General features: G+C 41.4%; 1 protein-coding gene across 2 annotated transcripts in view; it reads left to right on the top strand.

Annotated features, from left to right (window-relative positions):
• Nucleotides 1–8,226: 8,226 nt before the first annotated feature.
• LOC137305249 (complement C4-B-like) overlaps nt 8,227–24,672 on the top strand; it is an 84,568-nt gene continuing 68,122 nt past the window's right edge. The window contains exons 1-7 of one of the 2 annotated variants that reach the window (XM_067974096.1): nt 8,227–8,619; nt 11,216–11,408; nt 12,526–12,706; nt 16,327–16,397; nt 18,173–18,258; nt 20,133–20,215; nt 22,214–22,301. In XM_067974096.1, the coding sequence (XP_067830197.1) occupies nt 8,555–8,619; nt 11,216–11,408; nt 12,526–12,706; nt 16,327–16,397; nt 18,173–18,258; nt 20,133–20,215; nt 22,214–22,301 (767 nt within the window). In that variant the 5' untranslated portion in view covers nt 8,227–8,554. The remainder of the gene's footprint in view (nt 8,620–11,215; nt 11,409–12,525; nt 12,707–16,326; nt 16,398–18,172; nt 18,259–20,132; nt 20,216–22,213; nt 22,302–24,672) is intronic. The other variant, XM_067974095.1, reaches the window with a different exon arrangement.

The following is a 24,672-nucleotide window of genomic DNA, read 5'->3' as shown; positions in this document are numbered from 1 at the left end:
CTTTCCCCGTGACAGGATCACAACTGACATCAGGTTCGCTGTAAGAAATTGGAAAAACCAGGAGAATTAACGAAGAAATAGATTAGCGATATAAAATCACACTCCCTTGGAATTGAATGTTTCGTAGCTGTGAGACAGGAGGCTTGTTACTGAAACGGATTCCTCCCAGTCTCACTGGGTGTGTTACTGAGACAACCAGATCTGGACGATGCCAAGTTCACTCACTACTCTGCTGATTTAATTGACCTCTTTCGAGAATAAAATACGTGCCAATAACGAATTGCTGGAAATTGGCCCCTCCTTTGACACACGTGATTTACTGTGACAGTTTCACGATTTTGTCGATGATCTTCTGAGAGACACATTACTGATGAGAAGGCTTGTCATCATGTGAGGGTAATGATCGGTGTTTAGGAAAATAGCCATTGATTTCCTTCAAATTCCGACACAGAGGGGGTAATTTTAACCCACGGATCGGGTGAACCGCTGGTTTTACATCCCATTAACTTCAATGGCGGGTAAAACCAGGTGGGTTATAGAACCAGCGTCGCACCTGATCCCATCAGTTTCCCGACGGACGGGTTGGGTTAAATTTGCCCCCAAAGTCAATTCACAGCGTGACAAACGTTTAGGAAAGCACGTGATTCAGAAATACAGAATCTTGAAGATCCGCACCAGGCCTGTTAACATCTGGAATAGAAACTCAGTTTAAAACTTCGCATGAGAAACCTCATTTTAGACCTGATGGCCACAGTTATTACAGGTAGCTGATTGCAAGTCGTTTAACAAAGGGGAGAACTTGCATTTGATGTATACGTTTAGAGAGCCTTATATAATATCACAAAAGTTGTCATTTTGAAGTAAATAAGTGAGACATTTCTGTTCAATAAACTTACCACAAGGTGGGCAACCAAAGAACAAAGATGTAGAGGCAAACAGCATGTATTAAAAAGCAACAATGCATTTAAACAATGGTCCAAATAATAAATGCTTGTTATTACTTCAAAAGCAAAATACTGCGGATCCTGGAAATCTGAAAAATATCAGAAAATGCCGAAAATACTCAGTGAGGCAGCATCTGTGGAGAAAGAAGCAGAGTTAACGTGTCAGGTCGATGACCTTTCCTCATTAATTTATTACTTACTGGGAAGACCAATAATTGCAAGAATTGGATAGCAAATGACTGATTCGTAGAAAATTGCTGATCCTCCCATTTCCTGACTAAACCAGACAATCGTGGAAGCAAGGGTCTGGTTTGGACACAAAGACAATGCATTAAAACAGGAGCTGTTTTATACACCAGTCAGTCCCACAGGGAGGCAGTGGTTTTACATAAGACCTGGAATTAGCCACGGTTCTTAGAACAAACACATTAGAACATATTTATTTTCCAAACGATCACTTAATGAGGCACTGAGAAAATCGAGGCTCCAATGGGCATTCTCAGGCTAATTAATGCCGCGCTCTGAACCTGTTACCTCATTGCATCACTTTGATCGCGTTGATAACACGGTGCTTTAATTAATTTTGCGAAGGTTCCAGTCATAAAAACTAAAAGGTAAATGGAGAAGAAGGGGATTAAAATGTGAACCCGTCCGTTAGCACTTAACAAAGTGTAAATGATATCAAAAAGCTGTGAGAGTGAAAGAGTGATGGAGTAAATCGTTTTGACTTCATGACATCCAATATCGAAGCTGGGAGTGGAATATAAAATAGGTCATCACCCGGCTGCATCTTTCAGTCCATTGTGAGGGCGATTAACACTTTTTCACCATGGTCGGCGATTGAGTGACCGTTGGTCACTGTCGTGCCCTGAATGGTCATTTTGATCAATATAAAATATTTCCACTGTATCTAATGGCCACCGATCTGCTCAAACACACCCTCACCTCTACCTTTGATGCCCTTGCCTCCATTAAAACCATTACTCTCTCACCCAGTTGGTTCCCCGTAGTACAGCCCCATCTCCACCCCGTTAACTCCAAAGGACCCAGCCTTGAACGTTTATGGCAGACAACTGCTTTTACCATTAATCGCCATTATGGTTGGACCACATAAAGCATTATGGGGTCCACACCATCCTCCTCCAAAGCCTCTCCCCCGTTGTCCAGCTGGGTGGAAATGCCCTCGCCTGTTTCCATTCCTATCTATCCAGTCGTAGCCAGAGAATCACCTGCAATGGCTTCATTTGCCATTCTGGCACCATTACCTCTGGAGTCCCCAGGTTTTAACCTTGGCCCACTCCTATTTCTCATCTGCATGTTGCCCCTCAGTGATATTATCCAAAATCACGATTTCAGATTCCACGTGTATGACACCCAACACTACCTCACCACCACCTCTCTCGACCCGTCCACCGTCTCTGATTTTTCAGGTTGTTTGTCTGACATCCAGTATTGGATGGGCAGCAATTTCCTTCAATTAAATAGTGGGCAGATTGAAGCCTTTATCTTTGGTCCCCGCCACATACTCCCGTCTCTAACCAATGACTCCATCCCTCTCCCTGGCCACTATCTGAGGCTGAACCAGTCTGTTCACAACGTTGGCATTCTATTTTACCCTGAGCTGAGCTTCTGACCTCATATCATTTCCATCACGAAGACCGCCTACTTCCACCTCCACAACATCCGCCCCCTCTGCCGCTGCCTCAGCCCCTCTGCTGCTGAAACCCTCATCCATGCCTTTGTTACCTCTGGACTCGTCTATTCCAATGCTCTCCTGGTCGGCCTCCCACCTTGCAACCTCTATAAACTTGAGCTCACACAAACTTAATTGCCCATATCCTTAATCACAGCAACGCCCGTCCACCCATTACTCCTGTGTTCGTGATCTACATTGGCTCCAGATCCGGGAACGCCTCCATTTTAAAATTTTCATCCTCTTCAAATCACTGCATCGCCTCGCCCCTCCCAATCTCTGTAACGTCCTCCAGCCCTATAATCCACTGAGATATCTGTGCTCCTACAATTCTGGCCTCTTGAGAATCCCCGATTTTCATTGCTCCTCCATTGGTGGCCCTGTCTCGGCCCCAAGCTTTGAATTTCCCTGCATAAACCTCTCAGCCTCTCTACTGCTCTCTCCTCCTTTAAGATGCTCCTTAAAACCTACTTCTTTGACTAAGAACTTGGTCACCTAATATCTCCTTGTGTGGCTCGGTGTCAAATTTAAGTTGTCTCCGCTGCTGACAACGTTTTACTATGTTAAAGGCGCTATATAAATGCAAGTTGTTGCTGTTGTTAGTGATGCAGGTACGGTTTTGAACATGAGTCATCGGATAGTCATGAGAATCATTTACAAATAATTTAATCACATTCGTTTCAGTGATCAGACACGAGTTGAGCGGAAGTGCGTCTATGTGTAGAAGTAAAAATATTTGTACAACGCACTTTACGTTTATAAACATCATAGAATCTTACAGAACAAAAGAAGGCCATTGACCCATCGTGTCTGCGCCGTGAAATATTTTCCAGGTTTATTCGTGAAGAAACGCTACCTGTTTTATATCAACGTCAGTCTGACACTGATAATAACAATGACACCAACAACCATCCCCATGGTCTTCTCGTTATTCATTGTCAATATGGGAAGAACTGATTGATTGGCGTTATCTTTCGTTTGCTGTGGGAGAGTTCGGTGGAGGAGACAGGGCTGCATTATTTTCTTTGTAAATCCTTTCGTGCGATTGAATTTCAGAAAACGGATTCTCGAAACCTCCTGCAAATGCAACTTTTTTTTAAAGAGAAAAGCACGACTGAACTCCCCTTTCTTCACAGGTTCAAGGTAGAGTGATGTTAATAAATAGCAAAGCGTTTACAGAAGTAACAGAAAATATATTGCAATGTTTATTTGGCAGGTAATCGGAATATTTACGCACATTCTCAGCAAACAGTTGGTTACTGAAAGCAATCCAGCTATAACATCAATTTATTAAGCAACACAACTTGCAAAGATAAGTATGCGTCGTTAAACACGTTTTATAATGGCACAGAGGATAATCGTAAAGGAGGAGAGAGGCGGAGAGGTTTAGGGACGGAATTCCAGGGCTTAAGGCCGAGGTAACAGAAGGCACGGCCGCCAATGGTGGAGCGATTGAAATCCGGGATGTGCAAGAAGCCAGAATTGGAGGAATGCAGAGATCTCGGAAGGTTGTAGGGCTAGAAGAGGTTACAAAGATAGGGAGGAGCGAGGCCATGGAAGGAATTAAAAGCAAGGATGAGATGGAGTCGGTGGCTAGGGAATGGAACTTGTGGCGGGGACTGAAGACAATGAATCATAGAACCATAGAAAATTTATAGCATAGAAGGAGGCCATTCAGCCCATTGTATCTGCGCTGGCCGAAAATGAGCCACTCAGCGTGATCCCACTTTCCAGCAGTTGGTCTATAGCTTTGTAGGTTATGGTACTTCAGGTGTATATCCAAGCACTTTTTAACTGTGATAAGGGTTTCTGCCTCTACCACCCTTTCAAACAGATATTCCAGACCACCAACAACCTCTGAGTGAAAATTATTTTCCTCAGCTCCCCTCTAATCTTTCATCGAATCACTTTAAATCTATGAACCCCTTGTTCTCGATCGATCTGCTAAGTGAAATAGGTCCTTCCTATCCTCTCTATCTAGGCCCCTCATAATTTTCTACACCTCAATTAAATCACCCCTCAGCCTCCTCCATTTCAAAGAAAACAACCCCAGCCTATCCAATCTTTCCTCATGGCTAAAATTCTCCAGTCCTGGCAATATCATCATAAATCTCCTTTGTGCCCTCTCTAGTGCAATTACATCCTTCCTGTAATGTGGTGACCAGAACTGTCCACAGTACTCAAGCTGTGGCCTAACTAGTGTTTGATACAGTTCTAGCATAACCTCCCTGCTCTTATATTCTATGCCTCTGCTAATAAAGGAAATTATCCCGTATGCCTTCTTAACCACCTTATCTACCTGTCCTGATATCTTCAGGGATCTGTGGACATGCACTCCAAGGTCCCTCACTTCCTCTACACCTCTCAGTATCCTCCCATTTATTGTGTACTCCTTTGCCTTGTTTGTCCTCCCCAAATGTATTACCGCACATTTCTCCAGATTGAATTCCATTTGCCACTTTTCTGCCCACCTGACCAATCCACTGATATCTTCCTGCAGTCTACAGCTTTCCTCCTCACTATCAACCAAGCGGCCAATTTTTGTATCATCTGCAAACTTCTTAATCATGCCCACTACATTTAAGTCTAAATCATTAATATATGCCACAAAAAGCAGGGGACCCAGTACTGAGCCCTGCTGAACCACAATGGAAACAGCCTTCTAGTCACAAAAACACCCATCGACCATTACCCTTTCCTTCCTGCAACTCGGCCAATTTTGGATCCAACTTGCCACTTTCCCTTGGATTCCATTATCTTGTACTTTTTTGACCAGTGTGCCATGTGGGACCTTGTCAAAAGTCTTGCTAAAATCCATATCATCAAACACACTACCCTCATCGACCCTCCTTATTACCCGCTCAAAAAATGCAATCAATCAGTCAGACACGACCTTCCCTTAACAAATCCATGCTGACTGTCCTTGATTCATTCATGCCTTTCTAAAGTGACGGTTTATCCTGTCCCACAGAATTGATTCCAATAACTTGCCCACCACCGAGGTTAAACTGACTGGCCTGTAATTATTAGGTCTATCCCTTTCTCCCTTTTTAAACAACAGTACAATGTTAGCTGTCCTCCAATCCTCTGGCACCACGCCTGTATCCAGGGAGGATTGGAAATGATGGTCAGAGCCTCCACTATTTCCTCCCTTGATTCTTTTCACAACCTGGGATACATTTCATCCGGGCCTGGCGATTTATCTACTTTCAAAGATGTTATTCGCCTTAATACTTCCTCTCTCACTATGTTTATCCCATCCAATATTTCTGACTCCTCCTCCTTAACTACAATGCCTGCATTGTCCCTCTCTTTTGTGAAGACAGATGCAAAGTATTCATTGAGAACCAGACCAACATCTTCCGCCTCCACACATAGGTTACCTTTTGGTCTCTAATAGGCCCTACTCTTTCCTTAGTTATCCTCTTGCTCTTAATGTATTTATAAAACATCTTTGGGTTTTCCTTGATTTTACTTGCCAATATTTTTTTCATGCCCTCTCTTTGCTTTCTAATTTCTTTTTTAATTTCACCCCTGCACTTTCTCTACTCCTCTAGGCTTTCTGTAGTATTGAGTTCTCGGTGTGTGAGATTAGCTTTCCTTTTTTGCCTTGACCAATGCCTTCGGTCTTCCCAATATTTAATTGGAGGAAATTTCTGCTCATTTAATGCTGGATATCGGACAAGCAGTGTGACAAATCAAAGTCAGTGGAGGTGTCCAGAGAGATGTTGGTGAGGTAGAGCTAGGAGCCGGCAGCGTAGATATGGAACCTGACGTTGTGCTTTCGAATAATGTCATCAGGGGGCACCATATAACAGCAGAAAAGTTCATCGTTAATGCAAAGCCGAAAGTGCTACCTCTCACCTCGCCACAGACTCACACATACACAAAATTACTGTCGTGAATTAACCCGAAAAAGACATTTAATACGTTAATATTGAAAACTTAATTTCAAGAAGCTAATGTAAATGAGTGCTACCAGTAATTGTGTGGGGACAAAACTGCCATCAAACAAAAGGATGATTTTAACTTTGGGCGATAGCATAAAATGGGCGTTATCGAATTAGTCGCCCAATATTTCAATTGAAGTCAATAGAAGGAAAATTCGGACGTGGTATATATGTGACCAATTCGACATCGCCTATTTTGCACTAGCCCCCAAAATTAAAATTACCCGCACGGTACTTGAATAGGACATTTCGCCTTGGATCAGTTGAATGATTTTGGTTTGTGTCCATGGTATCTCCTGCTGCAGACTGGGCAGGAGGTATCAAGCTGGCTATCGCTCCAGTTCTTCCCACAGATCATGTAACTATATCCCGTCATTCCCCCCTACCATCTGTTTAGTAATGGTAAATGTTCCTCTCCTGCACTCCAGGAGCAGGTCGGCAGCAAATATTGTGAAACTGCTCAGTCTTATTTTCTGGGAACTCGTGTTCATGGACGGGAAACAACTGACTAGGAATGTACAGTTCCCGAAAGTGAAAAAACACCCTTTAGTTTCCAGAGATAGTCAAACATTAGGAGATCTCTACCATACGAATCTAATCTGGGGTCCTCCATAAGCATTCCTCTCTCCGTCTCTGCACCAGAGAGCCATTGTGTTCAGCGGGACGTTGCACATTTTAATCCATGATTGACCTCTGACCATAATGATCTTTTTATATAACGTTTTCTGTTTCACGCCAGGTCATGGCATCATACATTTTTTCAATCTTCTCGGACATCGCAACAGACCAGTTAAGTGACACGAATTCATAATGAGATTGTAAAAGGGAAAAAAACGTTTGAGATGTACAATCTTATGTTTTGGGTTATTTATGCAATGGTTTTGTGTTTTAATTCGGTGATAACTGGATCATTTGCATTCCACAATCTAATAATGCCTAATTCTCTGTTGACATTATCTGCAAGGATTCAAGAGACGGCTATCTGCTGATTATTTACCACACACTGGCATGGAATAATGTCATTTCTGCAAATACCAAGTAACTTATTAACGCCACTTCACCTCGAACTCGCAAATAATACGATGCTTGCTTCATACTCTATTGAAACAGTCCCCCCACCCTGTTATTGCCATAACATGGAAGTTCACTGCACTTTTCTGTGCTACAAAAACAGAAATGAAACTGCAACGTTGCATTGCTAGTTGTGACCTAATCATTAGTCCCAGCTTAAATGATTACAATTCAAGTATATTATCACTATCATTAAGTTTCAATCAAAAGATCACTTTCTTATCTACAAAGATGTTAGACGTGCAAGACTGGGGACTAAAGTTAAGACTGCGCCTTACTGTGCAAATGAGACATGTAAACAGTTGAGTTGGTTTAACGAGCAATACAGAGAACGAAAGAGCTTGCATTGATATAGGACGTTTCATAGCATGCCACAAAGCAATTAAGTACTTCTGAAGTCGAGTCACTGATGTAATGTAGAGAAATGCGGCCGTCAATTTGCGCACAGCAAGATCCCATCAACAGCAATCAGATCAATGACCAGCTAATCTGTTTTGCTGGTGTTGGTTGAGAGATGAATCATTAACCAGGACAATGAGGAGGAACAGACGTAAACAGTCTGAAATAATGACAGTTATGGGTTGAATTTCTGAAGGGGCTTCTCTCAATTATCTGCCGCAACTTTGGCGCAAGATCCACGTCAATCGCGGTGATACTGCTCCGCATTTAGGACAGGGAAGGAGAAAGAACGTCTGGGAAAAATGGACAATTGGCTTTGCTCAAGTACTGCCGCTGAAATATGCGGCAACGTCAATAAGTAACTTCAAATCAATATTGTTTACCGAATATATCTACAAAAAGTTGCGGAAGATTGCTCCCCAGCACAGTCAGGTTGACAGGGAAAGATCAGCTATCAAACTATTTTACCAACAGAGAGTAGGGCGTACATTCCAAGAATGGGAAAGTTACTGTTCCTCCTATGGTTCTCTGTGGTTATACCTGCTGCCGAACAATCAATTTCGTGAGTATACAGTGTAATGGGAATGCTTTACCGCTGCTTCTAATGGCGCAGTATAAAAATTAACGTTCACCTGGATTAATTTTCACCATTACAAACGTTCTTAATGGTGCTAAATGAGCTTCTCTACAGGTATAATTACAAATGTATGCCTTCTTCAATAAATAAAGGACGGTGGGTTGTTCCACCGTGCAGATCATTCGAGTCTCAGGTGAGACTTTAAACCGAGGCCCTTCTGCCATCTCAGGTGGATGTAAACCTTCCCACGGCACAATTTTGAAGAAGAGCAGGGGAGTTCTCCCGGGTGTACTGGCCAAGATTTATCCCTCAACGAACATCACTAAAAGAGATTATCTGGTCATTTATCTCATTGCTGTTTGTGGGATCTTACTGTGCGCAAATCAGCTGCTGCGTTTCCCACATTACAACAGTGATTGCACTTCAAAAGCACTTAATTGGCTGGCTATGATGCGCTGAGGTCGTGGAGGGCGCTATATAAATGCAAGGCTTTCTTTTGCTGATTTAGCTGATCTCAGCTACATTAGAATTTTAGCACCAGGTTTAGTGTATATGGCTCTTGCTGTGTTCAGGGGAGATGGCCTTCCCTGATCAGCGTCCATTGGTTTCGGACTTTGCAATCCCAGTGGGAAGCCTGGACTTTTAGGCGCCCAAGTTAAACCCGGAAATAAAGCTGGGTTGTTGTCGCGTCAAAAAACAATTATTTTCAACTCCCACCCGCCCCAACCCACCTGTTCTTTGGGGGTTAAAATCACCCCCATTACCTTTTTGCCGCTTTATCCTGTTCACCCGAAATATTTCACCAAATGTTGTCAATTGCCAGTTAGTAGCTCAGCTGATCAGTAAATTTTCATTGTGCAGTGCGTCCAGACAGGTATTCTCAAGAAAGGGGATTAACCAAAGACTTATGTTACTGCAATGTATGAATGGTTGAGCCACCCACTCACTACCTGGCATCTTTCATGAATACTTAGAAGAAAGTTGGAGTCGATAGTTCCTTACAGTTGCAATTTATGGAACAAACAATAGAGGACCATTTGCAATAATATGAATGGGAACATTCAGTGACCTACTCTCGGCTCACAGTTAGAGAGTGGAGGGTGAGCAGCGTTAGAAAACAGGGGAGGGAGAGGCAACTCGTCCGCTCTTCTTCCCATTTATTTCCACACACCCATAAAGACCATTGTAAGAATATAGGGGGTAGATTTCTGTGGGGATTCGCCCGATCGACCACTGTAACTTCGGTGGAAGTGTTGTGGAAACCCTGGAAAACGGCTGACAATGTGGAGAGCACCTGCGGACATTCACCGCCATAATTCTCTGTGTCTTTTGCATTAAAATCCATCACCTGTACTCCCTGACCTACATTGGCTCCCGGTCCAGCAACACCTCGATTTTTAAATTCTCATCCTATTGATCAAATCTCTCCATGGTCTCACCCCTCCCTATCTCTGTAACCCCCTCCAGCCCTACAACCCTCCGAGATCTCTGCACTCCTTCCAATTATGGCCTCTTCTGTAACTCCGATTTTAATCGCTGCACCATTAGCGGCCATGTCTTCAGTTGCCTAGGTCCTAAGCTCTGGAATTCCCTCCCCAAACCTCTCATCCTTTCTACCTCGCTCTCCTTTTAAAATGCTCCTTAAAAACTACCTCTTTGACCAATCTTTTGGTCACCTGTCCTAATATCTCCTTATGTGGCTCCATTGATGTGCAAAGAGACCTGGGTGTCCTTGTACACCAGTCACTCAAAGCAAACATACAGGTGCAGCAAGCAGTTAGGAAGGCCAATGGTATGTTGGCCTTCATTGCAAGAGGATTTGAGTTCAGGAGCAAGGATGTCTTACTGCAGTTATACAGAACCTTGGTGCGACCGCACCTGGAGTATTGTGTGCAGTTTTGGTCTCCTTACCTAAGAAAGGATATACTTGCCATACAAGGAGTGCAGCAAAGGTTCACCAGACGATTTCTGGGATGGCAGGAATGTCGTATGAGGAGAGATTGGGTCGACTTGGTCTGTATTCACTCGAATTTAGAAGAATGAGAGGGGGTCTCATTGAAACATAAAATTCAGACAGGGCTAGACAGACTAGATGCAGGGAGGATGTTTCCCCTGGCTAGGTCCAGAATGAGGGGCTGCAGTCTCAGGATACGGGGTAGGACATTTAGGACTGAGATGAGAAGAAATTTCTTCACTCGGAGGATGGTGAACCTGTGGAATTCTCTACCACAGAAGGCAGTGGAGGCCAAGTCACTGAATACATTTAAGAAGGAGCTAGATAGATTTCTAGGCACAAAAGGCATCAAGGGGTATGGGGAAGAGAGGGGGAATATGGTATTGAGATAGAGGATCAGCCATGATCATATTGAATTGCGGAACAGGCTCGAAGGGCCGAATGGCCTACTCCTGCTCCTATTTTCTATGTTTCTATCTATCAAATTTTGTTAGATAATCACTCTTTTGAAGCACTTTGCGACGTTTTACTACGTTAAACGCGCTATATAAATGCAAGTTGTTGTTGTTGTAAAGAGTTCTGTGTTGTATATTGATTAAAACCTGCTTTGACCTTTCCTTTTCCTAGCTACTTAATTACTGCCCCCAACATTATTCATGCTGGGGTGAAAGAGAGTGTCGCCATTCAGCTGGAGGGAGCAAAAAATCCTGTCGTGGTCACAGTTTATTTATCAGATATGATAACGCGCACAGAGTGTTCACAGAAAGTTGTGTTTGAACTAAACGCAGCTAATAATTATCATCAAATAAAAGATATAATTGTAAGTACTACCAACGTGATCAATGTTTTAAAGTGAAGTGTAAAGAAATCTGCTATTTTATTGTAGTTTAACCTTTTATTGAAGTGCACACTTCAGTTTCATTGTAAACTCCGAGTTCGTTAATAAGCCATGTTACTCTATCCTCATATATTAACCATTCGTACGCTAGTGCGAAATCAATCAGTGGAAATTAGTTATTTGTGTTGGAAAGCTTGATCCCTTCGGAGTCCCTTTCATATCAGTGTTGAGAACCATTGTCTATAGGATTCTTGAGTTACCAAAATAATGTATGTTGTGTTGCATTGAGCAGCACCATCAGCTATGTTCTAACTGTTTTACACTATTATTCTCTAAATTAAATGGATATAATTCTCGCTGCCAAATTAATTTGCAGCCGTAATAAATGCGAATTAATTCATAATGCATCAACTTTTATTTGCTGCCTAAAGCTATCATTGTAAGTATTGAAGAATATGAGGCATATATTCTAAATGCGGTGGGGGCTAATTTCACAATTAAGATAAATAGTGTTGGCCCAGGAAATAATTCATTGTTCATTTCTATAACTATTGACTGACCAATATTTTACAATGACTACTTCCCAATTGGAACTTAAAATTAATACTGGATAATATCAATGAATAGAAATTAAGCAGCATATGCTGAGGATTTAACACGCAGTAGAACCGCGTTTATCTTACATATAAGAGTCATTGTGCACTCCAAATTGTGATATTGAACTGAGTGGACGTGGCCATGAAAAGGCAGATAATAAGGTCACGTGAACAACCTGTGACGAGCTTAATGGGCAATTAATGTGCAAATGCAGCAACATCGTGAAAATCACGGGGAGGTTGAGGGCGAGAAGCTGTTTTCGTGAAGTTAACGGGGGAGAGGTGCAAACCGGCCAGCAACATGTCGTGATTCGCAACTCATGGGGGTATCTCTTCCTCGCCACAAGTTACAGGCCGATTTTCCTATTAAGAACGGTGTTCGCCATAATTCTTGCAATGTTAATTATGTCACACTGGAACGAGGCCATGATGTGACTCAATGAACTATGTAAGCAAACTAACCAGTTTTAGCACTGCTGACCTCCACGGTATCAAACCCACAGGCTCTCCCTGACCGTATCAAGCATGCTCATATTTGGTTACGTAAGGATAAATACATCTCTCTTGTTGCTGAATGCAACGAACTATTTCCAGAAAGAAAAATGGTTCCCGTCCTGCTCTCGTCGAAAAAGGGTTATATATTCATTCAGACTGACAAACCAATATACACGCCCAACGAGGTTGGTGAGTGCTGCTATAATTTACACCTTTCAATGTTTACATTAATATAATAATATCAAAATGGCGAGTGGAACTCGTGCCAAATGGATTGGCACTGACTATGTTCAGATAGAAATCGGAGGTCTATGCCTTTCATCTGTTGGTCAAATAATTCTTGCCTCTTGCGCATTCCCGATTTTCATCATTCCACCATTGGCGGCCGTGTCTTCAGCTATCTAGACCCTAAGCTTTGGAATTCCCTCCCTAAAACTCTCGGCAGCTCTACTCTCTCTCCTCCTTTAAGACGCTCCATAAAACCTACCTCTTTGACCAAGCTTTTAGTCACTCCTCCCAATATCTCCTTATGTAACTCAATGTCAAATTTTGTTTGATAATCGTTCCTGTGAAACGCCTTGGGATGTTTTACTATATTAAAGGTGCTATATAAATGTAAGTTGTTGTTGTTGTTGTTGCTATGAAAACCTTGCTACGAACCGACATTAAAAAGAACATAGTGATTGAAAATGAACACCCTTTAATGTCATGGATACATTATCTCGTGGCACTTTGCAAAGGCAACGTTTTTAGGAAACATTGACTGAACTCCATATTATTCTTACAGTTGCTGAGAGAAAGCTAAATATATAAATAAGAGCTATCACGTTTACATTCACATGGCAGCAAGAATTAAACGCTAAGCTAGATTTTAACAGGCATTTTGTGTGGTATTTTAGTAGGTAGAATGCAATAAAGCTAGCTTACCTCGTTCAATTCAGTAGGAATCAATGTATAACCAATCATAGCATTTGGCTCATTGTGCCTGTACTGGCTCTTTGGAAGAGCTATCCAATTCGTCCCACTCCCCTGCTCTTTCCCCATAGCCCTGCAAACTTTTCCTTTTCAAGTAAAAATCCAATTCCCTTTTGAAAGTTAATGATGAAGCTGCTTCCACCACCCTTTCAGGCAGAACATTCCAGATCATAACAACTCTCCGTGTAAAAAAAAATTATCCTCATCATCCCTCTGATTCTTTTGCCAATTATCTTAAATTTGAGTCTTCTGATTACCGATCCTCCTGCCAGAGGAAGCAATGGAAGACGTAGCTGTGATATTGGTTCGGATAAAAAATAGATAAAGAGGAGATAGGTAAAAGATTACTCAAAGTAGAAAAGTCACCCTGTCCAGATGAGATACATCCTGGGTTACTGAGAGAAGTTAGGATGGAAATTGCGGAGGCTCTGGCCACAATCTTCCAATCCTCCTTAGATATGGGGATGGTGTTGGAGGACTTTAGGATTGCAAATGTTACACCCCTGTTCAAAAAAGGGGAAAGGGATGAACCGAGCAGTTAGGCCAGTCAGCCTAATATCGGTGCTGGGGAAACTTTTAGAGAAAATAATCCGGGACAAAATTAATTGCCATTTGGAAAAATATGGGGTAATAAATGAATTTGTTAAAGGAAAATCGTATTTGACTAACTTGTTTGAGTTATTTGATGAAGTAACGAAGAGGGTTGATGAGGATAGTGCGGTTGATGTTTTGTATAGGGACTTTCAAGAAGCATTTGATAAAGTACCACATAATAGAATTATTAACAAAATTAAACCCCATGGGATTAAATGGACAGTAACATCGTGGATACAAAATTGACTCGGGGACAGAAAGCAGACAGTAATGGTGAACGGTTGCTTTTCAGACTGGAGGGAAGTATACAGTGGTGTTCCCCAGGGTCAGTATTCGGAGCACTGCTCTTTTTCATATATATTAATGACCTCGACTTGGGTATACAGGGTATAATTTCAAAGTTTGCAGATGACACGAAACTCGGAAATGTAATAAACAATGTGGAGGATAGTAACAAACTTCAGGAGAACATAGACACACTGGTGAAACGGGCAGACACACGGCAGATGAAATGTAACCCAGAGAAGTGTGAAGTGATGCATTTTGGTAAGAAGAATGAGGAGAGGCAATATAAACTAAATGGTACAACTTTAAAGGGGGTGCAGGAACAGAGAGACCTAGGGGTGCACATACTCAAATCTTTGAAGTGGCAGGACAAGTTGAGAAGGCTGTTAAAAAAGCATATTAACAGAGGCATAGAGTACAAAAGCAAGGAAGTTATGCTAAACCTTTATAAAACATGGGTTAAGCCTCAGCTGGAGTATTTTGTTCAATTCTGGGCATCACACCTTAGGAAGGATGTCAAAGCCTTAGAGAGGGTGCAGAAGAGATTTATAAGAATGATGCCAGGCATGAGGGACTTCAGTTATGTGGAGAGACTGGAGAAGCTGGGGTTGTTCTTCTTAGAACAGAGAAGATTAAGGGGAGATTTGATAGCGGTGTTCTGAACTGCTTTGATAGAGTAAATAAGGAGAAACTGTTTCCAGTGGCAGAAGGGTCAGTAACCAGAGGACGCAGATTTAAGGTGATCGGCAAAAGAGCCAGAGGCAACATGAGGAAATATTTTTTTACGCAGCGAGTTGTAATGATCTGGAATGCGCTGCCTGAAAGGGTGGTGGAAGCAGAATCAATCATAACTTTCAAAAGGGAATTGGATAAATACTTGAAGGGAAAAAATTTACATGGCTATGGGGAAAGTACAGGGGAACTGGACTAATTGGATAGCTCTTTCAAAGTGCCATCACAGGCACAATGAGGAGTGGGCTCCTCCTGTGCTGTACCTACCATAATACTATATCATATTACTAAAAGGTTTCCCCTCATCTACACGATCAAATCCCATCATAATCTATTAAATCTCCTCTTAAGTTACTCCACCCTAAGGAGAACAACACACCATCTCCAGTCTCTTCACAAAACTAAAATCCCTCATCCCAGCACCATTGTAGTAAATCTCCTCTGCACCCTCTCCAAGGCCTCAATATCCTTCCTAAAATGCGGTGTCCAGAACTGGGTGCAATCCTCCAGTTGAGGCCTAACCAGTGATTTATAATGGTTTGGCATAACTTCCTTGCTCTGTACTTTATGCCTTGACTTATAATGCCCAGGACTCCATCTACTTTTTTAACAGCCTTATCAACTTGTCCTGCTACCTTCAAAGATTTGTGTATGAGCACTCCCAGGTCCCTCTGTTCCTACACCCACTTTAAAATTATACATTCTAGTTTATATTACCTCTCTCAATTCTTCCTTCCAAAACACTTCATTTCACACTTCTCTGCGTTAAATTTCATCTGGCACGAGTCTGCCCTTTTCGCCCATCTGCTTGTGTCCTCCTCCGTCGGCCCCCTTGTGCACTGCTCCCAATTTTCCTTGACTTCACTGAAAATAAAATCAGGAGAGTTGCGGCCAATCGGATACCGCTCGTTTTACATTATTGACAAAAGTCAAAATTGTTCCTAGTGGGCGCTCATTGTTTGTCATCGTAGAGAGCATCTCATCTGCCCTGATATTAATAAATAGATTCCTGGTTAAGCTTATAAAGTGTCCGCTCGTCCTATAGTCAGAGAACTTATAACACGTCATCCCTCCTAATATGGGAAAAAGCTGAATCTGATTTAATTGCAATCCATGTTTTTTTTTTATTTCAGTTAATGCCACGGCTCATTTAAATGCACTTTATTTAAACCTTTAAAATCAAAGTGTTGATGCATATCCATGTATTTTCTTTCACTGTGCAGTGCGTTATAGGATCTTTACCCTGGATCATTATATGAGACCAGTGAGCGAGAATATTAAAATAACTATATACGTGAGTACATTTGTATTTATTTGGTAGTGATCAGGTGCACTTTTACATTTGTTTTGATGGAACAGGTACAATTACTTCCATTTCCAATTTTCTGCTTGGTGAACTATATTAGTTGTGCTGTACTTTTTAATTGGTAATTAATGATGTAGGGCGTAAGCCAGAAACTGTAACGGTAAGCCAATTTAAATCATGTCTCTGTACAAAGAGTGGAATCACAGATCATATGACTTTTTATATTCCAGTTAATGGTCACCGATATATTAATTAACACAAATAATTACAATTTTGATTTTTTTCCCCCTGATTTACTCGGATGCTACCGGGACTTGATGGTTTGACTTATAGGGAGAGGTTGGATAGACTGAGACTTTTTTCCCTGGAGAGTAGGAGGTTTAGGGGTGATCTTATAGAAGTCTATAAAATAATGAGGGGCATAGATACGGTAGATAGTCAAAATCTTTTCCCAAAGTTATGGGAGTCTATAACGAGGGGGCATAGATTTAAGGTGAAAGGGGAGAGATACAAAAGGGTCCAGAGGGGCAATTTTTTCACTCAAAGAGTGGTGAGTGTCTGGAACGAGCTGCCAGAGGCAGTAGTAGAGGCGGGTACAATTTTGTCTTTTAAAAAGCATTTGGACAGTTACATGGGTAAGATGGGTATAGAGGGATATGGGCCAAGTGCAGGCAATTGGGACTAGCTTAGTGGTATAAACTGGGCGACAAGGACATGTTGGGCCGAAGGGCCTGTTTCCATGTTGTAAACTTTTATGATTCTATGATTCTATGATTCTTCATTACTATTCTTGTTTACCAGATATTTAACATGCTGACTTACTAAATTTCACCCATCGATCTTATAGCAAGTAATTATGAGATCTTAATTATTAGAGACTTAACATGTATCTTGGTTTTTCGCCTGGAGTTTCTGCAGAGTTTTCTCCTGATTCCCCTGACGTAACGTCGGTGGAAACTCGGTCAAGCGGAATAATGGGTCGTTAAATCTATTTCACTAAGGTTTTAGCTGACCTTCCACCAAAGTTACAGGGAGATATTAGGAGGATTCCGTGGGAATTTATATATCTTTGTGAATCATTGGTTAGGCCTCAGCTCGAGTATTGTTTCCAATTCTGGGCACGACGCTGTAGAAAGGATGTCAAGGCCATGGAGAAGATGCAGAGGAGATGTTCTCGAAAGGTATCAGGGATGAGGGACTTCAGTTATGTGGAGAGACTAGAGAAGCTGGGGTTGTTCTCCTTAGAGCCGAGAAGGTTAAGGGGAGTCCTAATAGAGGTAATAAAAATTATAAGGGGATTTGATAGAGCGAGTAGAGAGAAACTGTTTCCTCTGGTAAATAGATCAGTAACCAGAGATCACAGATTTAAGGTAATTGGCAAAAGAACTAGAGGGGAAATTAGGAGATTTTTTTCACACAGAGGTTTGCTAAAATTTGGTACACACTACCTTGAAGGGGGTGGAAACAGATTCCATAGGAACTTTCAAAAGGCAATTGGACATGTACTTGAAGAGGACTAATTTGCAGTGTCATGGGGAAAGAGCAGGAGGAGTGGGACTAACCTGGATAGCTCTTTCAAAGAGCTGTCACAGGCATTACGGGCTGAATGGCCTCCTCTTATGCTGTAAAATTCTATAATTCTACGATTGTGTTAATTACATATCATCGAATATAGTTTTTTGTATAAACACTGTCAAATGTGAACAGTATTGACGAATGGAACTCTATGAATCTAAATTTGATGCATTGAATTCTCCCACTAGAATTCCAGAAATGTGCAATTTCCCAGCTTGGCTTTGGAGTCAAACAAAGTAATCAATCGGCATATAAAGATCCCGGATATCGCAGAGTGAGTAATAAAAAAAATTGAGAAATGAACCTTTTACTCTGATAGGAATATAACCATTTTTGGAACACTTCTACTTATTTTTTTAAAGTCAGTTTCTACAGATTTACTGCCCATTGTACTTTGTGGGTTTTGCTCAACTAGATAATGCAGAAATAACGCAATGAGGAGACAGAGGGCATGCAATTCAATTCAAATACAGACATCTTGTAGAATTTGTTCAAATATGTGATTGACTGGCAGAATTTCCCATTATTTCAATTTGTTCAGTCCCCTCACTTTCTTGAAGGTACTTATCAGTTTATTTTGGCCGATCCACTACACCAGTTTTATCCGGGCTAGAAAATAGAAAATTTACCCCAGAGTATCTTTCTGTAACCTTTCACCAGCTATAGATCGGTCAGACAGCTTCCTTAAATGCCAAGAGAATAGGAGTAGCATCTGAAAATACAGCTTTCACCATCTTGGCACACCATTCGTGAACTATTTCTTATCTTCTATCCCCATGAGAAGTTAACTAAGTTTAGCAATCAGGGAAAATGTAAATGCTATTTATTGCCTTCTTAAAACAAGGAGTATCATGTGAGATCATGTGATCAGACCATCGTGGTAAACAAACAGAACAGAGAACTCAGTTGGTTCTCTGGGCACCTACAACTTGCCTATGTACCTGGGTAAGTGATAAACCCTCTCGGGGACTTAGCGCTAAAGGCTCAACAGTTTGATTGGTAGAAGCCAAACATTCTAGTGTAAGAAAGAGTGGTGGATAATTTGAACTTTAACACTGCGCGAAAAATGGCTTTTACCAAACCAGATCCCAGCTTTACACCTCTCCTGATTTTATATTCCATTGATGTCAATGGAAAATCGGGTATGGTGTAAAATGGTCTGCTGTTTCTCACCCTGCAATAAAAGTTACAATTATAACCAATGAAGAAATCCCCAAAAATTAATGGAGTAGAAATTTGTCTTTGTCGGGAGCGCAAAACGGGTGGTATAATGTCTGCTGCCTGTTATACCCCTCTATCATGTCTGCTGCCTCTATCATATCTGCTGCCTGTTATACTCCTCTATCATATCTGCTGCCTGTTATACTTCTCTATCATGTCTTCTACCTGTTATACTTCTCTATCATGTCTGCTGCCTGTTATACTCCTCTATCATGTCTGCTGCCTGTTATACTCCTCTATCATATCTGCTTCATGTTATTCTCCTCTATCATGCCTGCTGCCTGTTATACTCCTCTATCATATCTTCTGCCTGTTATACTCCTCTATCATATCTTCTGCCTGTTATACTCCTCTATCATGTCTGCCGCCTGTTATACTCCTCCATCATGTCTGCTGCCTGTTATACTCCTCTATCATATCTTCTGCCTGTTATACTCCTCCATCATGTCTGCCGCCTGTTATACTCCTCTATCATATCTTCTGCCTGTTATACTCCCCTATCATATCTGCCGCCTGTTATACTCCTCCATCATGTCTGCCGCCTGTTATACTCCTCTATCATATCTGCTGCCTGTTATACTCCTCTATCATATCTGCTGCCTGTTATACTCCTCCATCATGTCTGCCGCCTGTTATACTCCTCTATCATGTCTGCTGCCTGTTATACTCCTCCATCATGTCTGCTGCCTGTTATACTCCTCTATCATGTCTGCTGCTTATTATACTCCTCACTCGCCATTCAGTAACATTCACTTCAATAGGTCTAAATATCGTGCCAGGCTAACAACAGGTGGTCGATGTCATATCTTCCATTGAGCACCACCCCAATAGATTTTTCTTCACTATTTTTATCATCAGGGTGTAACCATTGTAAGATAACGTGGAGAAAAAAACACTGAAAATGTTCCGTTTTTCTTTCTTGGACAGGCCGGGCATTTGGCGAATTGAGGCAGTGTTTAGCGACTCACCAATGTCAATGGTATCCGCACAATTTGAAGTCAAGGAATTTGGTAACACTTATTATCTTATTAAAAATTCTCAGAGAAAAAGAATGTATGAATCATTTTCAGTTGCCGGGTATTCCAGTTATATTTGGAAGGTTTTAAAATATCTGGAAGATTACGTCAGACTGTTGATGGAGGCACATTTCTCGCAAATGAATTTATATCCACAGCCCATAAAGATAAAGGGGAGATTAATTGAAAGAAATAGTTGTTTACTTCGATGTATGGGGATAATTTCCAACTACATTGCCTGGGGCTAGAGGCGGTGGGAAGGTGGTTAAAGTCCACAGGGTGAATTTTCATAGCAAATCAGATGTCCGTTTTACACCTCGCCTGGTCTTCGTTTTCATTGACAGCGGGAGACCTCCATAATTGGCTGGCGATCTCTCCGACACTAGATGGATATAAGTACATAGAAAATATTCAAATCCTAATGGAAGGTGCAGGATTAAAAAGCTAGCATTGGCTTAGCAGCACAGGGTATATGCTTTTTGGTAAAATTGCTTCAATTATGCAAGTCACATGAATGCAGTTTACATTTTAAAGTAAATAAGGCAAGGTACATTTCAGTCTTATCATACGCTTGGGAAACCCCTAACTACTGGTATGCTAGTAAATGATTTTTCTTGCATGTTTTCAAAATGAATCGTCCTAAAATAGTTGGTTTTATCTGAAATTTGAGTGGGATTTTTTGGAAGAATTATCTAATTTTAAATTCGTAAATCAATAATAAAATAATAGCATATTTTATACGGATTAGCACAACCGCTAAACCAGCAGACAAAGGAATTTTAGACCAATATGTTAAGTTTCCATAGAGGCTTAACCCACAATACAATTTTAAGTCCAGCGGTGTCAATACTGGTGTGGGTCATATCATGAAAGGAATGTGTATGGCTTTAGCATCAGATTTTTTATATCTGTTTTATGAAGAGAAGCACTTTCCCATTTGAAACATAGCGGGATAATTTTAACTTTGGAGCGATGGTGTACAATGGGCAGTATCGAATTGACTGCCCATTATACACAACGCCCGATATTCCCTTCCAAATGAAAGGAAAATCAGGCGAAGTGTATAATGAGCGGCCAGTTCGATATCACTGGTTTTACTCCACCGCCCAAAGTTAAAATGATCCACACCGTCTGTTAAAATACCGTGCAAAGTAACTTCAGAGGGATTAATGCCATCATTAAAATAGCACACAGAGAATGTCGGTAAGAATGCGTGACGTCTTAGAATATCATCATATACTGTGGATAATAACACATTGCAGGGGTAATTTTGTCTCTGGTTGCTGCTGTGATGGATGATAGGGTAGACGTAAGGTAGATGTTTCCATTAGTGCTGGAGTCCATAACTAAGAGCCTTAAGTATAAGATAGTCACTAATAAATCCAATAAGGAATTCAGGAAGAACTTCTTTACCCAGAGAGTGGTGAGAATGTGGAAATCGCTACCACAAGGAGTAGTTGAGGTGAATAGCATAGATGCATTTAAGGGTAAGCTAGATGAGTACATGAGGGGGAAAGGAATAGATGGATATGTTGATAGGGTGAGATGAAGTAGGGTGGGGGGAGGCTCCTGTGGAGCATAAACATTGGCACAAACCAGTTGGGCTGAAAGGCCTATTTCTGTGCTGTAAATTCTATGTAATTCTATGTAATTTTAACTTTTGATGATAATGTAAACTGGGCAATATCAGATGAGCCGCCCATTATACACCTCCCCCGTTATGCTTTCCATTGCCCACAATGGAAAGGAAAATCGAGGGATGTGTATAATGGGAGGTCAATCCATTCCAATATGGCCTGCTTTAGGTTATCGCAAAAAGTTAAAATTACCCCTTGCAATTTTGTCGTAAGTATTCCAACTGCAGAATATAAACGCTCTGCACATGTTCTTGATCATTCTAATAACTCTGCTACAATATAAGGATTGCATTTTCCATTATGTACAAGCGCTAAAAATATGTTCGGTTATATTTGATTAAATCATGTTTCAAAGTTCTCCCTAGTTTCAAGGTCGAGGTGAAGGCAGAAGAAATGTTTTATCTGATAACAAGGGACGAATTCAAATTCAAAATCCTGGCAATGTGAGTAAAATATAGTTATCTAACACAATACTACCTTTACGATTGCTATTACTGCTTTTCCTATTAATATTGGTATAGAAATGAAATTCGGTCGGTTTCTAAAACGGGCATCCAATCCACAACACCAGTTTTATACCGGGGCAGCAAGTTGAAAATGAAAGCCATCCTGTTCCAAATTAGATTTCTTATTAATAAATGCTCTGTAAGTGATTATGGCAAGTCAGCATCCCTAAGTACCTTGAGATGGTGCCCATTGGTTTTCTTCTCGAGTTGATGCAGCTCTTGTGTTGACGCTTCTCCCACAATGGTATCAGATGGGCAAATTCGGGGTTTTGACGATCAATGAATGGGGATATTTTTCCAAGTGGGGTTAAGATATATTTCTTAATGCTAAAGGGATCAAGGGATATGGGGGAAAAGCGGGAACAGGGGACTGAGTTAGACGATCAGCCATGATCATTTTGAATGGCGGAGCAGGCCAGAAGGGCCGAATAACCTACTCTTGCTCTTATTTTCTGTGATTCTATGAAGAGGTCAGCAGGTGAGCCACTCCTTGCAAATTGTCCAACCTCTGTCCTGGTCTTCCAGCCAAGCTGCTGATCTAGCTGGTCCACTTGTGCTTCTGGTCAGTGGTAAACACAAGATGTTGACTATGGGAAATCAGAGATTTTGCTGTTATTGGACATCAGTGATGGCCGTTTGGGCTTTCATTCTTGGAGGTAGTCACTGCCTGGCAGTTACATGGCATGACTGTTACATGCCATTTGTTATCCAAGCCCCGACATTGTCCAGGTCCTGCTGTAGTCCAGCACGGGTTGCTGCTCTTTTAGAAGAATTATGAATGGAGGTGAACAACGTGGAGTCGTCAGCACATCCAACCCACTCCTGACGTTATGGTGACAGATGGTCATTGATGAAGCAGTTAAAGGTGTTTAGGCAAAGTACGCAGCCTTGAGAACCTCCTGCAGCCATGTTCTGGGGCTGTGATAATTGTCTTCTGAAAATCATCTTCCTTTGTTCCAGGTATAGCTCCTGACAATGAATGGTTTCCTCTTGACTCCATTGACAGCAGTTTTTATCGTACACCTTAATACCATATACAGTCCAATGCTGCCATGATAGTGAAAACAGTTACTTGTGACCTACACCCTGTATTTCAACTTTTGTTGTCCCTGCCTGGATCATGGCTGTGATGCAGTTAGCAGCCAAGTGTTTCTGATAGAACCCGAACTGCGCATTGGTGATCAAGTTATTGATGAATAGAAGCCATTGGAGAGCATTGCTGATGACTTGCTCCGTTGCTTTGCTGATGATTGAGAGGAGGTGGATCGGGCAGCAATTCGCTCAGTTCGATTGACCCTTTGTTGTTTCTTTCTTACCCATGTTTTTCCTGTGTTATTGTGGCTTTTACTGTTCTACCACTTGGGGACATTGTCAAAAGTCTCGTGTAAGACTAACTGGAATAGATAATAGAGGATGCACATATAGACTTTATCTACACCATCCCATGTTAAACCCTTATTATGCTGATATTCAGATGTCCCTCCAGATTATCCTTTGAATACTTTCTGTTATTTTGCCTGTTATTGGTAGTAAGCTACTAGCCTGTAATTGCCTGGACCCCATTTTTTAATGTAGGCAAAATATTTGCCTGTTTATTATCTTGTCTAAACGCACCAGTATCCGAGACTCCTCCGTGATGATATCCCTTTAATCAGAATGTTCCTCCCTAGATTTCTGCAGCAGCTTAAGGTCTGTACAATTTCATCCGGGACATTGGTCAGTCTTAAGTCCCTTACCTTAAAAACTGCAATTTTCTTACTTACTTCAAAATGGATTTTGGAAGCACTACAAATATCGAATAGCAAACCAGAATTGCCCTCTGTAGTGTACTTCTGCAAAATAATTTCAATATTTTAACAATGTAATTATCTTTAATCTAACTGATCTGTTTATCTTTTAACCTCCTTTCCAACTTCTGATCTTACGTTCTTCCAGTTTCACTGTTGTGACACCGGGAGAACGTTTTAATCATAGAATCATGGAATGATACAGTACAGAAGGAGGCCATTCGGCCCATCTTGCCTGTGTCGGCTCTTTGAAAGGGATATCCAATTAGTCCCACTCCCCCTGCTCTTTCCCCATAACCCTGCAAATTGTTGCACTTCAAGTATTTATCCAATTGCTTTTTGAAAGTTACTATTGAGTCTGCTTCCACCACCCTTTCAGGCAGAGCATTCCAGGTCATAACAACTCGCTGCGTAAACATTATTTTCCACATGTCTCCTCTGGTTCTTTTGCCATTTACCTTAAATCTGTGTCCTCTGGTTACCGACCCTCCTGCCATTGGAAACAGTTTCTCCTTATTTAC

Source organism: Heptranchias perlo, chromosome 39 (assembly GCF_035084215.1).
Source record: "Heptranchias perlo isolate sHepPer1 chromosome 39, sHepPer1.hap1, whole genome shotgun sequence".
In the NCBI taxonomy this organism is placed as follows: Eukaryota; Metazoa; Chordata; class Chondrichthyes; order Hexanchiformes; family Hexanchidae; genus Heptranchias; species Heptranchias perlo.
The sequence above is the reverse complement of the archived record's forward strand: the minus strand, read 5'-3'. Positions and strand labels throughout refer to the sequence as shown.